This window comes from Amphiprion ocellaris, chromosome 4 (assembly GCF_022539595.1).
Source record: "Amphiprion ocellaris isolate individual 3 ecotype Okinawa chromosome 4, ASM2253959v1, whole genome shotgun sequence".
Lineage (NCBI taxonomy): Eukaryota > Metazoa > Chordata > Actinopteri > Pomacentridae > Amphiprion > Amphiprion ocellaris.
Genome location: NC_072769.1, coordinates 12644148 through 12661447, shown reverse-complemented (window position 1 = coordinate 12661447; position 17300 = coordinate 12644148). Strand labels below are relative to the sequence as shown.

At 41.6% G+C, this 17300-nt stretch overlaps 1 protein-coding gene across 2 annotated transcripts in view; it reads left to right on the top strand.

Moving 5' to 3' along the window:
* The window catches only part of rhbdl3 (rhomboid, veinlet-like 3 (Drosophila)), a 66810-nt gene that overhangs the window by 327 nt on the left and 49183 nt on the right, over positions 1–17300 (top strand). Inside the window, exons 2-3 of one of the 2 annotated variants that reach the window (XM_023278492.3) lie at positions 84–599; positions 1072–1095. In XM_023278492.3, coding sequence (XP_023134260.1) covers positions 459–599; positions 1072–1095 — 165 coding nt within the window. In that variant the 5' untranslated portion in view covers positions 84–458. The remainder of the gene's footprint in view (positions 1–83; positions 600–1071; positions 1096–17300) is intronic. The other variant, XM_023278493.3, reaches the window with a different exon arrangement.

Genomic DNA, 17300 nt, shown 5'->3' with positions numbered 1-17300 from the left:
TGCGTCATCCAGCCCCGTTTGTCATCTCAGCCTTTGGGGCTTCATGTTGTTGTCACCACTGATGATGTAATTATTTCTTTCAGATGGATCTGCGCTCTGCTGCGTCGCACCTCTGAAACTGCAAAGACTGTGGATGTGCGTCTCCAGCTTCGCAAACTTGGATCGCTGCCTCTTTTTTTCGCGGGGAATTAAAAATTCCGGCTCCTCTCCAGTTCTGCAAACCTCTGTCACTGCTGACTAACGATGTGGTGGAGGTTGCTGTGACACCACATGGAGACTTTTTAACTGTTACGCATCAACTTTTTGCCCCCCTTCGCGGATGAAGATTGGTTTATGTGGAAGTGCGCATAACAGGATTACGCACACCTTTGATTTATCACACTGGGAGCGAGATGGGATTGTAAACTGCAGCATGTGGAGGCTTTCCTAAGGACCTGATCGCTGCTCTCCGTGGGTGTATGGAGAAGAGCAGCCCGAAAATGACGGGCGGAACCCGGGAGGCGCCGGTGAACATCTCTCCGGCGGTGGCGGCCAACGCGGAGGGCGAAGAGATCGAGGTTTTGGAAAGTACCGACGTCCTGCCTGTGGCTCCAGAGGATGTAAGTACACAAGGGGGGACCTCAAGTGAACATATGACCCCATTTAACAGCTTCACAGTTATGAATAAGGGCCCTCGGTTTCTTTTTCACTTGAGAAATCCCACTGAGTGTTTACTTTTATTTAAATCCCATGGCAAAACGCGTAAAATGAGTTTTACAGGGACACCAGATGGGATTTAAAATACTGAAGGACAATGAAAGAAGCCACCAAAGACACACAACACATCAGTCCATCAGCTCTATCCTCTCACATAATGATCACACTTTTATTATCTTTGGTGCAGTTTATTGACCGCAATGATCAGATAATATCAGACTGCAATTAAAACAGAGAAAGTCCTTTGGCCAATATTCATCATTTCCAAACAGGTGCTCCACTCCTCTCCTCTCTGGCACCTGCTTATGATTACATTTTTCCCCTCCCTTCCTCTTCTTCACATGCTCTTTTTTTGTTTCTCTTTCCTTGTCTCAGCAATGGAAGTCACTTTTTGACAAGGTATGTATTGCAAGCTACAATGCAAGTGGCTTGATCCCTCTGTTTCTGTGTGCATGTTTCACTCATTGTAGAGCCGTGTTGTCTTTTGTGGGTGCTCATCTGTGTGTGTGAACTGTGGGTGGACTCAGATTTAATCTTTGTTATCAGTTTGGAGCAGCACGTGTGTTTAGTGGATGAAACAGTGCAGCATCTTGCCTAAAGGTCATGAAACATTGGAAAGATTTTGGAAAAGTTACCGTACTGCAACTGCTAAAGTCAGTTTTTAACATTCAAAAGTCAATATTTAGTGGACATTAGTGTAATTTTTTCCTATGGATCATGACCTTGACATATACATATGCTGTAAAAGTGGCTTTATCACTAATAGAAGTGGCTTAAATCTGCACTAAGATATTTTGCACACTGACACCAAGAAATAACTGTCTCGCTATAACTATCTTTGCTGGCTCTGCTGATTTGTGCTGCTTAAATATCCCAAAAGACCTCTTGCTGTTGAATACACATAATTTTCAAGAGCTCAGTTATTGCTGTTTATGGTTTGTATATCACCACTAAATTAGTTTCTTTCTGAGTTAAAACATACACAGCTCCAGAATTTCTCTGGGCAAAATTAATTGAATCAGCTGGGTTTTAGCTGATGGAGAGAAGATGCCAGAGTCTTCATTCCTTCAGCCTCTGTTTGTGATTTAGGCTGATTAGACAAATGTATTTTTAGATCAAAATCTTGCCTAGTGCAGCTTTAAATCCTTTTGCCTGCTGGGTAACAATCATGGCATAACATGTAACCAGCCTCTGTCAAACCCAAACTCCCCGAGCAGTGGAGGAGTCGGGGGGGATGCTGGAGGCTGTGGGTGTCGCTCACTGACCCCGACCCCAATAATGCTGTTAGGATGATACATAATCCTGGATGCATTGATCTGTGAGTCTGACCAGTCTTGTAAGAAGCACATGCCGGCGTGCACACACACACACACACACACACACACACACACACACACACACACACACACACACACACACACACACACACACACACACACACACAAACAGCCAAGAAACCCCTGGAGAAGCGAAACAGAGACCGGCTGATCGTGCACAAGCAGCAGGTTGGACTGACAGACGGCAAACGAGCCCCCTACTATCACACACACTTCTGCACACACAGCTAGTCCACTCTGTGGGACTGCTGCAGCACCTGCCCGGCCTGGGGGCCCCCTACTTTCTCCTTTGGGGAATTGTATGCATGTATATGCTATCTGTGTGCAGGGGTCAGCTGGGATTTTTAGGGTTGAGTCTGAGGCTCGTGTCAGGCTCACTCTTTCAGTGGGGAGACGGGGGTCCCAGGGGATTATGGTGTGTGTGTGTGTTAGTAATAGAGCATATTCTGTGGACGGGCATTAAGTGGGCCTCTCAAGCCGCCGTCTTTATGCGTGCACCACAGCTTTGAGTTTCTTCAAGTGGGCGTCGACCTAAAAAAAAAATGTGGGTTTGCCAAAAGGACAAGGTCACCGGTCTCTCCGGCAGCAACAAATATCCTTTCACTCTTTCACTCTCCTTCCCTCCTTCCTACTCACAATGAGTTGCTCCATTTGCCAAGGGGCTGACCTGGGAGACCCTCGGTTTCTGTGCAGCGACAAGAGAAATGATGGGCTATTGAAAACCAGGAAAAGAAGAGTTTTAATCCACCCGTGTCACTGCGTGAGGGACAAAAGATAAATGCTGCAAGAATACAAGGAGCCAAAGTCCAGTTTTTATTTGTCTAATGCAAAGAAGCACACGACAAAGTTCGTCTGTGGGTGTAGGTCCAGTGTCCTGTGTAGTTAAGTTTGTTTGGCAGCACAAAGAGAGGGCAGACATAAAATAACTATGTATATAAGTATAAAACAACACAGATTTCCTTTGCATTATGCCTTTGTTGGATGCTTGAAATAAGGGCAGACAGAAGTGTGTCATCCAACAAAGATCCTCTGACCTTCTTTTTAAATTTGCAAAGCTAAGAATGCAACAGACACTTACTGGAGCAATTTGCCAGGTGTGCACACAACTGCTGCTGTCACTTCATGGACGTTGTTCAGAACAACAGAGGTAGGCTATCCTTGAGTCCTGCTGTTAAGTTTGGTGATTCTGCACAAACACTGTTCCCCTTAGACTTGGTCAGATGACAATTTGTAAAAAACTCACTTTATTGTTTTCCAAACTTCCCATAATCCTCAGTCTGACTTTCTACATAGTGGATGTGGCTTGTTAATTTTAGTACTATGTTCCAGTGAACAATAGAACGTCTAGAGATGACAACAATGATGCATCTTTTCTGTTAATCAGTTCTGGTGTCTCTGCCTGGTCAAATACAATCTATTCTGCCTGTATCATCAGGGATGTTCACACAGCAGAGACAAGACAGTATCATATTATTTCACTCATCTTCTTTTTTTGGCTATAGCTTTCCTCTGGTTTCTTTAAAGCAGCTTTGGCTCTGTACAAAATCTTTGCTTCCATATCATTTCTCGCCTGTGACTGGCTACATACAGCTATCATTTCTGGGTTTAAGACCGTCGGGAGCTCGAATCAAAGTGCTGTGTCGCTCTGTTCACTTTCCCCCTCATTCCTCTATCCCGTCCCTGGAGAGGATTTTGTTGCTGTATAAGTGCTTTCCTCTTTCTGCGTACAGGAAGTAAGAGAGCGATCCTCAGAAATGCTCTGATTCATGTTCCCCCCTTTGCCTGAAACAAACATGAGGACTGAGCAAAGACAGAGGCGACATCTAATGAAGCAGAGGCGATGCTGTTAGGACGATAGCAGCTGCACTGCCCTCACTCTCTCCCCCATAATCAAAGAGTCCCAGCCTCTATTTGTCCTCTACACACAAACACAAATCTGGAAAGGCTGTAGTCATTGTAATCTGATTACACACAATATGTGTATCATCTAAAAGAAGAAACAGTTTTTTTTTTCTGGATTTTCCATTCTGTGCTGACTGATTACACACTCACAAAAGTGGCTTTTCATGTAGTTTTTTTGAGGATTTCACTGGATTTGAGGATGGACAACAGTTTTATATCCAGGACTCATCCGATAAACCGTATTAAGTGTGTTTAGAAATGAACCAAACGCACTTGTTTTGTGCTCCCCGGGGGGCTCACATCAGATGGATTTTCTTAACTGACTGTAACTGAGGGAGCCAGATTAGAAATGTTTTACAAGATTTCTTTGTCTGCTACCTCATTGTTTTGCTTATCATGTCCACTGGTGAAAAGTAGAGTCTAAAAGGTGGCGCTGTCTTTTAGCTGCCTTGGGCTTGAGCACGATTTTGCACAAGCTGAGTTTTGAAGAGCTCAGTTTCCAGCATAGACACAAAGTCGGTATTTAAGCAGACTGGGAATGTCCCAGTGTTTGCAAAGCCTGAGACTGGAAGTCCCCAGTTGTAGAGATTTGAAACGTGGTTCAGCTGAAAGTAGATGAAGCGCTTGTAGAGACAAGACCCATATAAACCATAGGCAGAAGGTTTTTTTTTCTCCCCAGATTGCTCCTCACTGCTGGATTTTTTGTCACTCTTTGTGTACTATCAGTTAACAGTAACATGTTTTTCATTCTGGGCTTTGTGCCCATCTGTGTGTGTGCATGTGTTTGTGTTTGCATATGTGTGCGATCCAAAAGCACGTCCACAGCTGCTTTTGTGTTGACAGCCGATTCCCAATGCCGCGTTGAAATTCCCCAGGCATGCACCCGCAGGAGCTTAGTGATTAAACACTTTCACATGGCTGCATACTTTCCATGAAAGTGTTGTGATGTTAATGTCTTGGTTGGTGGCATATAAAAACTCTAATGGCACGTATAATCCCAAAACAATTCACTGGAACCACACAAATAAAAAGTCCTATAGATGTTTTAGGAATATTGTGCAGCCAGAGGGAGTTAGTCATCAACAGGAAAGCACTGTATTATGATACAGTGGTACATCATTTATGATCGTCACCTATTCATTTTTATTTCTAAAAGGAAGGTCATCGTTTACAGTAGTTTTGTTTTGCAGTATTGTTTTGCCTCATCGTCCACTGCACAGCTGGCACTGCCTTGGCATCACTCTTTTGTTTTTTTTTTAAGTTATTTTTTTGGTCTTTTATCGGCTTTATTGGATAGGCGCAGTGAGAGAGAGACAGGAAATGGGAGAAGAGTCGGGGGAAGACATGCAGCAAAGGGCCGCCCCTGTACATGGGTCACCCGCTCAACGCATTGAGCTATACGGGCGCCCATCACTCTTCTGTTAAAAAGTGAACTTTAAGTGAATGGTCCACCACCCAGGTAACAGTTACTTAATGGATAAGCCAACTGGGAAGCCTCAGCTGTGGTCGGTGGTGCATGCAGAGCGAGGATGTCTTGCCACGCCCTGTCAGTTTTACCTACCGGTACATTGAAAACCGAGGGAGCTGTAGACAATGAGATCATGAACAGCAGTCGGTGCAGCTGATAGTTAAGTGGTAGATTCAATTAGGTTCAAAAGAGAGTTTCGGGTGCAGCATTTTCAAAAAGGGAATCGGAACACTATAAAGGATAACATTTCAGGAAATATAAGAAGAGGTCAAACAATAGGAAAGTAATTTACTTAATTCTAAACTGATGATCTTGTGGGTAAAATGCTTTTTGTTTATGCATTTTTGCATCAGATTAGACCTCCTCCGGTGGCTTTGATCTCTTTCGTGTGTAAACTCCTAAGTCTTTTTCTCTTTTATCCACATTATCTGTAGTATACTGATGTGCTTATCAACCTAATTGCCACTGACACATACCCAGATGGCGGGGTCACAGTTTGCTGACCTGCTCATCTAACGCTACACCAGTGATTGACACCAGCTGAGTCTTGGAGATAACTCCACGGCAAACAGTGTGTGCTGATGTTGATTTGCGCAGTCTTAACTTAGCATCATAAAAGCAGTTAGATGCAACAAATTACACTCCGCCTCATTATATTTAAAAATGCTGGGGCAGTGTGGTGATAGAAACAACAGACGGAGCCCTCAAACATTTTCATTGAAAGATTTAATCAGAGCTCATCTCTCCCTGCTCCTGTGCCTCACCCCCCTGCTCAGCTGTAAATAGATTTCCTTAATGAAAGGCACAGTTCCAGTTGGCGGAGTGTGAAAGCAGTCTCTGCTTTTATGCAGAGGTAAAAATAGCTGCTGTGCCTGTCGATCTGTAAATGGGAGAAAGAAAATGTGCCAGTGTATCTGTAACTGGCTATAGTGTGCGATACTCGTAGCAGCAGGATCATGAAATCGAAGTGTTTCGTTTGATGGTTGAACGGCTCAGTAATGTGGCAGCCTCTATATGCTTTGTGTGTGTGTGTGAGTGTACATGCACTATGTTTGTACACAACAGCGCTAAAAATGTAAATCCATTACTGGAGATCAGGGAAGGTCAGCGGTGGAGTCTGGGCATCGCTGCTTCCTTTCAGGACCACTGTCGGTGTGAATTTTGACGGGGTTTCAACGCAAATTAGCCCTGATTCGTCTGCTCCCTATTTTCTCTTTCATCTCCTTCTCACTTATTACCTCTGCCTCTCTTTCTCTCATCTTTTTGTTCTGAAGTTCGATTTGCCATCAGAGTTAAGTGGATGACACTGCAGATGTGATGAAGCCTCAGTCTCAGTCTGCTCATCAGTGCTTTCATCTAATCTCTTTTCATTAGCCCTGTTCACAGTTCCCATCCGCCACCACAAACTAGTTCATCAATTCTATAATAACAGTATAAAAACTGAAGGGCTCCGGTGGAAAAAACATCAAATTAGAGATTGATCAAGGAGCTTGTTGGGGACTTTCACTATATGTATGCAATTGCTTAACTAACGTGGGAAACATTGCTATCCTCACTAATGGGCACCAGAAATGGTAGTTAAAGTAAGTATTAATATGTAGTTAATGTAAAATGCCAAATAACGGTTGTGTCTAAGAAGTCACCCATCACTAGCTGGGGCTGGAGTCCTGCTCCTCCTACACTAATGCACAGATATTGGAAACCAGCAAGGTCGAAGGTGGGACAAATGATATTTTGTAAAAACCAGCACATCTCATAATGAATATAAGGTTTTATACAAGTTGTGTCAGAATAAATGGGTATCTAACCACTCGACCAGAGCAATGTGCAACCACATTCTGCACAGATATGTGGGCAAGACAGCTGCTGGTACACATGCTGTCAATGTTAGCTGCACTCGGCAAACACATTACGACTTCTTCTGAGTGTTTTCTCACTTTTAAACTAGCTGACATATCTAAAATACTTGCTTGTTTCATTGAAAAGGAATTACTCAGTAAGAAATAAGTCAATATGAACCCTAGTTTTCACTAAGGCTGTATGTTGTGTCATTGTGAGCTGCCGTCACTGGAGGATCGTCACTCAGGCAGATTGTTTTGGTCATTGTGAAGTTGCTCTAGTTAAACAGGGAGTAAACAGTGTTTCATAAACTCTGTCCACACTAGGCCAGCCAAACCTGCTAAACCTGCAAACACTGTTTGTTTGTTTTTTTATCTATCCACATGCAAACACCTTTGAAAAATTTTAAACCTTCCCTTTCACTTAACTAATTTATTTGGCAAGCAACAAAATTGTACTGGTGATAAGAAGTTAGACACAGTTGGTTACTTTGCTACGTCTCAACCCCCGCCTTGTCTCCTGCTCTCCATAATCTCATTTTTTGATGTTCATTTATCAATCAATCAATCAATCAATCAATCAATCAATCAATCAATCAATCAATCAATCAATCAATCAATCAATCAGTTTATTTCTATAGCCCTTTACAAAAGCCCAAAGGATGACCAAAGTGCTTCACAGTGAAAAACAAGAGAATAACTTAAAAACAATACAGTAACTTGTACACAAACAACTACAAGGTAGTGATGTGCAGTTTCTAACACTATCTGTTAAGAAATTAATTAGTAACTCCTGTATTAAAAATGGTCTTACAAAATATAGGTTGTGTACCGTAACTCTCTCAAGATGGTGCGTTAGCAGAAATATAACAAAAAGCTTTGCCAAGAAACGTTCACCAAAGATTATTTTGCAAATGGAAAATGTAAGATCCAAGTTTTCAAAAGCTCTCCTTTATGCCAAGTGGCAACATCCAGCGCTGAAAAATGAAGCTGGTGCCAAAACCTGCAGTTTCTTGAACAGCCACTTGAGGATGGCTCTACAAGTGAGTAAATCCCCATAGATGCCTATGTTAGAACGCTCAACTTTACAGCTGAAATAAATATGTCTGCGGCCTGGAACAAAGCAGTTTTGGTCACTATAGCTACTTTTCTGATCATGGCTACTCTACACAGAGTACATTTTGATATAACTCACCTATTTGGTTGTATTAAAGCTTAAATTCCTCCATAATTAAGGACATGCCACTTGATGGGTGCTATTATAGGACAGTTCATGCACCAGAGATGTTTGCAGGGTCTACTCATGCCCCACCTCTTTTCTCATTTTTGCATTAACCAGGAGTTTGGAGTCAGACACCACTCTGAGCTTCAAAACCACTTCTCAGAAACCTGTGGTTGACATCATGGAGGGTTTATCAATCTTTACATACAGTCTGTGAAAAAAACACACAGCCAGTCGCTCCATGAGATGGAAGTTATTTTTAGAAAGGCGCTGGTGCAGGAGATTTCAGATGCTGGTTGACTAATTACCGGTACTTGTGGTGTGGATGTAGTCTTATCAGAATCCAACTTTGTGTTTCGGGTTGTCACTGTGATCCTCACGAGATCAAAAGACCCAGTGCAGCTCCATTCTTTCCTTGTCACTGCAACCGTAATCTTCCCACAGGTTGTAGTTACACAGCTGTTGACAGAGGTGGTCGTGACCCGTCACACCAACAACTGGAGGCTGTGTGTCTGTGCGTGTGTGTGACAGACTTGCAAGCCTGCTCTTCTGTTTTCGAGTGGTGACTGAGTGGTTTCAGGGTTCTGCGGAACATGAAATGGAAACTGTTTATATGTCTGAACCTTCAAAATGCGATCTCAGGGATATTTTAGGACACATTCTTATACCATAGGCCAATGCAGGCATGCTGTGAAGCCTCACAGGTGCAGTGTTGACACAGGTACAATAACCCTGTGTTTGCTGTGTGCACCTGTGTGTGTATGTGTGTATATGTGTGTGCTTGAGAGCTCGTGTTAACTGATTTCTGCCTCTTCAGTCAAGCACTTCCCACTAAGGAATGTTCCACACTGAGCGTTCCACTGAGCCAACTCTTTGATTCCCCTCTGTTCTCCCTGTAGAGGAACAGTTTAGTCCTTACTGGGACAGATGGCACATTGATGACCACCGCAAACGAAAGCTGACAACCACCAGCGCAGATGTTTATGCCCGTGTGCTGGATATACAACGCCAGCTACATTTTCTGGGTTTGAACTCTAAATTGTTTGCTGGCTTTCATATCAATTTGTCTGACTATGTGCTCAGCTGTCCATGAAGCACTGTTCTAACAAACTGCTTCAGCAGCGTCTCCTTGTTTATTCCTTCTTCTTCTTGTCTCCCTGGAGAGTTTGCAGTCACGGCAGACTGTGGTGTAGACAAGAGAATGCAAGACATGCATAAATCCGAGGGAATGCTTTATATACACCCACGCGAAACCGGTAGGTAGGGGGTTCAGATTGAACTTCACTACTCACATTTTCTAAAAACTTTAGATGTTTGTTGTAGAAGCATTTTTGGTCTATCTTTTCATAAAAAATCTGCTAAAAATTACCCTTTAAAGCGATCACATACAATGATGCGCTTTTGCCCTCATTTGTGTTTTCCTCAGTAGTGCTTTCTTTGGTTGTCCTTGCTGAACCGTAATAAATGTGATCCCCAAAGTGTTGTCTCCACTTAAAAACTCACTTACATACAGGAATAGAACTAATATCCACTAGTGGAGTGCTAGTCAGCTTTGGGTCTGTGGTAGCCAGATTCATCTGTGTGACAAGCACTGCAAGATCAAATGATTTAAACACACAAGTGGCTTTCCTCAGACTATGTGTTTGTCCCAGTTTCGAGATCAAAGCGCCTAAAGAAAGGCAGGGAGAATGATACTGTTTACATTCACTGAATAGTTGAGACATTGCAAATAATCAGCAGAACATGAAGCATTATTCATCTTTCAGCAGTCTGGGTTTGCATGCATTTATTCCGTTTTGTTAAGCCAGAGAACTACAGCACATGCTGTAGTCATGAGCAATGTAAGTGTATAGATATAGTCTAGGTTGCATTATTAACTAGGATTTACACAAAAGGTCAAACTAGTTTTTGAAAACGATTGCAATGTCATGAAAAAAGCACCATTTTAAGAATTTCTGTAAATCATGAGATTATGAGAAAAAGTAAAGCATGAAATATAACTTTCAATATGAACCACTGAAGTTTTGGGATGCTTAAAAAGTAGATTAAAGTACTGGGTTATTCTCAGATGGTGCCCTGACTGTTTTGCTGTTGTCGTGGCAACCTTTTTCCTGGCCCAGCCCAGCAGGCTCAGCAAATGCTCCAAGGTGAGTGACAGTGCTTAGCTTTCACACAGATCCCTGCTGCCGTCCTGTCCCCTCTGTGTCGTCTTACAGGGCATCACTGCCAAAGCCTGCCAGCCGGGCCAAAGTGCTGAAGCGGCTAACTGACAAGGACAAAACCGCATCACACAACACAAAAAGCAGATCAACAGAAATTATAGCCATTTTGGACCCTTTACTCCCTGCTGTGATGTTTATGAAATTCTAACATCTTGTGTGTTTTTACTGACTCCTGGTGCGTTTTCATAAAGCTGAATGCTTAATACATGTTATTTAATGTATAAAAACTTATCCAGATGTCTATGATTCTTTGGTGAAGATTGATGTCAAAATAGGGTAATAAAATTAGGTCACAGATCAACACAGACAATATAACTAAGTTGCATTTGCTGTGAAGTTTGAGCATCAAAGATCCTCCATCTCCCATGACTGGGCAGGAATTTATAGAGAAATGTCTTTTTAATGCTGAAAAACTATTAGCTTCATTGCACAGAGTACTAAGATGGTGAAATGTAGAAGACAAGGAAATGTAGACACTATTTGCTTTACCGGTGTGGAATGCACAAACAATATCTAATGGTCTGTAAATGAAATAGAGATTTTCTTTTTCTCACAGTGCAGACATGCAGATGTGCAGATGCGTACTGTGCAGTGTGCTGTCGTAAACCTTTAGGCTGGAGCTCAAGGGTCTTGTGACATTTGCTCATTTCATGGTACAGCAGTTTGAAATTCTTCTAGATTCGGTGGTTGCATCATGACGGTTAATGCTGACGGCCAGGGATCTCACCTTTGATATAAGGATGTACTGATCTAATAATTGAGTCGTCAGTACTGCAGCGCCATCCCAAGTACGCAAATATTCTTTCTTTGTGTTCTTCTTTGGGGAAGTCATTTTAACCACTTAATTTGATGTAAATTGACGTTGTTGTAAGAATACCATCACTGAATAAATGTAAAAGGCAGCTGAAATGCAAATTGAAGTGACAAAAAAATTAAAATGTCAGGGAAAAAAAAACTGTATTCAATGTGTATTGGTCACGTTAGGCCATATCAGCTGAATAAGGTCAGTATTTGGTCTGATTCATGTCCAGTCTGTTCAGTAATTATTAACGCAGTGCAGCTTCCTCATAAACTTATCATTACTTACCATGTTGGGAGAGACAATGGAAATGGTTGTTATTTTATGATTTAAAAACCCAGATAACAGAAAGCATTTAAAGTCAGGTCAAATACAACATTTGGTAGAACTTGTACTATTATAAACTCAGCAGAATTAATCTATGGCCATACATAATACAATACCCCTTAGTGCCTTTACATTATATACAGAACATAGGCCAGCATTTCACCGGCTACACTATCTTGGGAGTTGTGATTTTAGGTTTGGAGACTGATGACAGCACTACTCATAGACTGGAGCCACCATTATTGTTGTAGTTGTTAAGATTGCCCCCAACTCCCCACAGCTGACCCAGAGATTGTGAGTTTGTGTGGCTACATAACTGAATAAATAAATGAAAATGAAGACAATATTATTACAATATGGTTATAGGCAACATATTGTCTCAGCATTTGGAGAATTTTATTTATTTACTTTTTCTTTTATTATACCTTTTGTTTCTTTATTTTGTCAAGGTTATCTTTTGGCCTTTGGTTAGCTTTATTAGACAGGTTAGTCAAGAGGCAGACAGGAAAGTAGGGAGCAGACCTACAGAAAAGGACTGTGAGCTGGAATTGAACCCAGGCCGCTGCATCGGGGACTATAGCCCCTGTTTATGGGTCGCCCGCTCATTTACCTTTTTTTTAAACCAAGAATCTCTTTAGATTAAAATGTCTTATTCGAGGAAAACCTGGGTGTTTATTTATGTATTTATGCATACTATATGTATTTATTAACACGCATTGTAAGTTATTTCATGGTCAAATGCGCTATATAATGCATAATGTGGTGAGCTACTGGATCTATGGCTGGCTGTTGGCTACTCCTCTGAGTGCTAATGATACAATAACGCCACAAGTGCAAAACACGGAAATGGAAAATTGGCATTTTTTGGCAAAAATGTAATTTTGAAGCAACCAGGCATATGTGAACAATTAAAAATTAAACAGAGATTAAATTGAAACAATTATCTATTTATGAAGTAAAAATTTCAAGTGCATTTTTCATTTATTTCATTTGATGGTGCGAATTGAACAAAGAACTGCAAGCCGTTACACGAACTGTCAATTCATATTTAGTTCTGTTCTTCTTTTTCAAATCTTGCTTGTAAAATAATCAGTCAGTTTTAATGCCATTGCTCTTTGAGCACATATCTCTGTCCAGCCCTTTGGAGAGCTGTTATTATCACTTTGTGCTCTGGGGCAGTGAAAACCTTATTTATTGCACCAATTTGGAGGCTTCTCGAGAACCTCCCCGCTAGCCATTGAAAATCCTCTTGTTCAGGCTGTATTGTCTTGAATACCAACAGTAGCCATTAGGATGACATATAGGATGGGACAAGTGCTGTAAATGACATTAAGCTAAGGAAAATTTGTTTTATAGCGCTGAATATAAAAGGCTCTCAGGCAGTCTGCTCGAAGTCCTTTGCAAGCGTGAGTTTGTGTTTTTATGTAGTCACATCACCTCCAAATGTGGCTGTACTGTTCAAATCCCCATCAGTGAGTTTCATGTTTATTTCCAGCTGTTCACTTGGAATCACACCAACCAAACTGGATGTTAGTGTGAAAACAAGGCCCAAGCGAGCCTTCAGATGGTCCACCCCAATGACAACACTATAATCCTGACAATGTTGCAGTGTCTAATAGAAATCTTCTCAAATTTCCTGGGGCAGACGGGCGTATTCTTATCTTTGGTACGAGGTGTACTGCAGCCACACTTGCAGATACTGTGGCTCATCAGGGTGCCTGTCAGAGTCTGGCTCTGAGGGTGTCATTATGATAAGACTTATCTCCTGCAGCTGCCGAGGTTGTGATAGCTTACAGTTCAATTTCAGGTGGAATAAGGACATTTATTCATCACTCTTCACAGTGGAGTCTTTCCAAAATAAACTTTTTAATTGGATATCATTAACAGCATTTTAATAGGCAGAGTTGCATCAGACACAGTGCCTTTAAAAGATTCACCCCCGTTGGAAGTTTTCTGTTGTTATGTTCAATTTAATTAGGCTTTTTTGGCTTTCATGTGAAATAAAAAAAGCTGATTTTGTACAAAGCAATGTCATTTAATTAAAAAACTTAAATGTAAATGAAATAAGTCATCGTATAGGTATTCAAACATGTCAGCATTTAATAGATGCACCTTTGGCCATGATCATAGCACTCAGCCTTCATGGATTGGTCCCCATTAGCCTTGCACATCTGGGCAGTGCAATTTTGCCCCATTGTTCATGCAAAACTGCTTAAGCTCTGTCAAGTTGGACAGGGATCATCAGCCCATTTCAAGTCAAGTTACATCTTCTCAGTTAGGTTAAGTTCTGAGCTCTGACTCGGCCACTCCACAACATTCACCATGTTGTCTTTAAACCATTTCTGTGTAGCATTGGCTGTATGCTTCGGGTCATTGTCCTGCTGAAAAACAAATCTTCTCCCAAGTCACAGTTCTCTTGAAGATAGCATGAAGTTGTCTTTGAGGGCTTCCCTATACTTTGCTGCCATCATTTTACCGTCTACTTCCAGGACCTGCTGCTGACAAGAGTCTCCACAGATTGATGCTGCCACCACCATGCTTCACAGTAGGGATGGTGTGTTTGTGTTGATGTGCGGTGTTTATTGTCTGCCAAACATAGCATTTAGTCTGATGGACAAAACACTCAATATTAGTCCAATCAGACCGAAGAAGGTTTTTTTTCCGGTTGGCTTAAGAGTCTTCCACATACCCTCTGGTGAACTCCAGTCAAGATTTAAGATGAGCTTTTTTCAACATTGGCTTTCTCTTTGCCACTCTCCCAAAATGCTTTGACCGATGAAGAACAGGCAACAGTTGCACAGTCTCTCAAATCTCAGCAGCTAAAGGTTTTAACTCCTTCAGACGACTCATAGGTGTTTTGGTGGCCACTTTTCACTAGTTCCTTTCTCACACAGCCACTCAATTTTTTATGGACACACTGCTCTCGGCAGATTGATGCATGTGTCATGTTCCTTCCCATTTTTAATGATGGATTTAACTGTGCTCCAAGGGATATTCGGACTTGGATATTTTCTTGCATCAATCACAAAACTTATGCTCTTCAATAACCTTTTCACAGAGTTGCTTGGAGCGTTCTTTTGTCTTCATGGTGTAGTTACAGCTAGGATAACTGATTTACCAGTGGCTGGGCCTTCCACATATGGCTGTCTTTATAATACAATCATGTGAGATGCATTCACTGCACTCAGATGATCTCCATTCTACTAACTGTGTGACTTTTAGGACCAACTGGCTACGCCTGTGTTGAATTAGGTGAGTTACTTTAAAGCGATGAATACTTATGCACTTTGTTGATTTTTTTCTTTTTTTTTTATTATTGACATTACTTAAAAATCTGTTTTCACTTTGGCCATGATTCAATGTTGAAAAGCAATAAAAGGAGAAAACTTCCAAAGAGACGAATACTTTTTATAGGCACTGTAAATGATGTTTGCCATTAAAAAGTTGATTCTTCAGTCAAGGTCTGTAGGACTGAGTGATGTAGCCTATGTATTTTATATGTGTTGTACTGTAATGACAAACTTAGCTCTGTGTTCTGTTTGTTCTGTTATTTTCTGTTCTGAGTTCATTTCATTTTCTTGATCTTACTTTCACCTCAGCAAGAAATGAGTTGTAGAGTCTTCTCAGACTGATCATACAGAGAGAGATGGAAGAAGTAGAAAAATGTAAAACTTTAAAAAGATGGAAGGAATATTTAAACATTTAATTTATATGTTAAATCATATGGTAACGAGAGAGTTCACTTAGCTTAACAAGAAGACAATAGTGTATCTGTCAGTTGTTTAATCTGAATAAAAAGCACCATTAAGTTGTATTTTTACATTAAATTACTCATTTGTAACCTGGTACTTTGGTACAAGATGTAACCTGGTACTTTGTGAGGTGGTAGATTGATTTTGTGACCTTTGCACAGCTTTTTTCCACTGCTTTCATCCTGATTTTAAGCTTGATGTGACTGGTTGTTGCTTTTTGAGCCATGAGAAGGATATCACTCTTATTTACTTAGAAAGAAAAAAAATGTGTCTTTCTCACAATGTTATGCTAGTTCTTCAAAATTAACAGCTATTAAAGAATTTACTGTTTGTTATCTCTGTAATAATGTGCGGTTACATCTACACTTGATAAGAGTACAGAAATCAATTGGTCGTGAGTATTTTGCCAGCTAGATGAATGCTGCTTATCTGCCTTACTTCTTTAGCAGTTTTTTTTCTCCAGCTTAAGTAATGCAGATTGAAAGCACTCACTTTTTCCCTCACCTTAAAAGGAAAAGGGAGTTGGTCACAGAGAGAGTGGCGATTGTTTCTTACCCACTGACCTCTGAGGATTACGGGAATAGGATTATAAACAGAGGGTGCCCTAGTGGGAATTTCTACCACCGCCAGGAATCAGGAGACAGCTGACTGACTGACCGCCTGATTGTATCCGCTTAATAAAAGCTCCTGCTTGCAAAATTGCCCCAAAACAGTGCAGGAAGTGAAATGTCAGTAGTGACAGAAGGCATTTGTCCCTCATATTTGTATAATGTGCCATTTGCCTCTATAGTGTGATCCCTCTGGTCGAGGAGGGGTCCTTGTTAAAGACTGACAGTTTGAAAGGTCCCACCCGACCCAGATGGCAACCTTGAAAGTGTTTCCAAGATCCCGATTTGCACCCCCATCCTCAGCCTCGCACGTCTCGCCCCTTTTTTTCTATCCCTTTCTTTTTGAGATTTGAAGAAAATAAGTCTGGGGCCTCCCCTCGGGGCAGCCCAACCTCGGGTCCATTTGCCAGCTATTAGAGATCATAAATCTCCATGGTGAAAGGAACCGCTGCCATCGGTGGTGCAGGGATTTGATGGTGTTGTTGGGGGAGTTGACCTGAGGGCAGGCCTGTAGCAGAAGAAGGGACTGAATGGGAAAGAAAGACAGCCTGGGGATGGCTCATTAAACAAATGTTTCTCCTCTCTTTTTGTTCTCCTTCTTATTCTGTGAAGAGCTGCTGAATGCGTGGAGCAGTGAAGGGATGTTTGATAGAGGGTTTGGCCTGCCAGTAATGAGAGGTTCTCACCTCGTTGTAAAGGGGAGGTTTGGGGAGAAAAGGTCACCAATCTTCATCTTTGTCTCTGTGCTGACCTGCCTGTGCCCTGTGCCTCAGTGACATGAAAACTGTCTCATGGCCTTGTGTGCATGTATATATATATGTGTGTGCTCGAACAGGATTTTGACTTCTGTATGTCTCCTGGCAAATAAACTCCCATTTGTGTTTTGTTCAGCATGACATTTACAGCTGTTGTGGTGTAAGTGTTCCCTTTCTGGTGCGTTTATTTTGTGCGTGTCACAGGTCTGAGTCCTGTTTGTGTCCTGTTGTGCGTTTTTGTTTGTGTGTTTTTATTTGTGTTTCCATACATGCCTTTTACCAGTATGAATGCTTTCACAAGCAGCGACAGGGGGTAAAGTGCTTATTTGAACACATGCTAGAGAGCCTGCTGAGGGCCATTCAGCTGTCTGCTG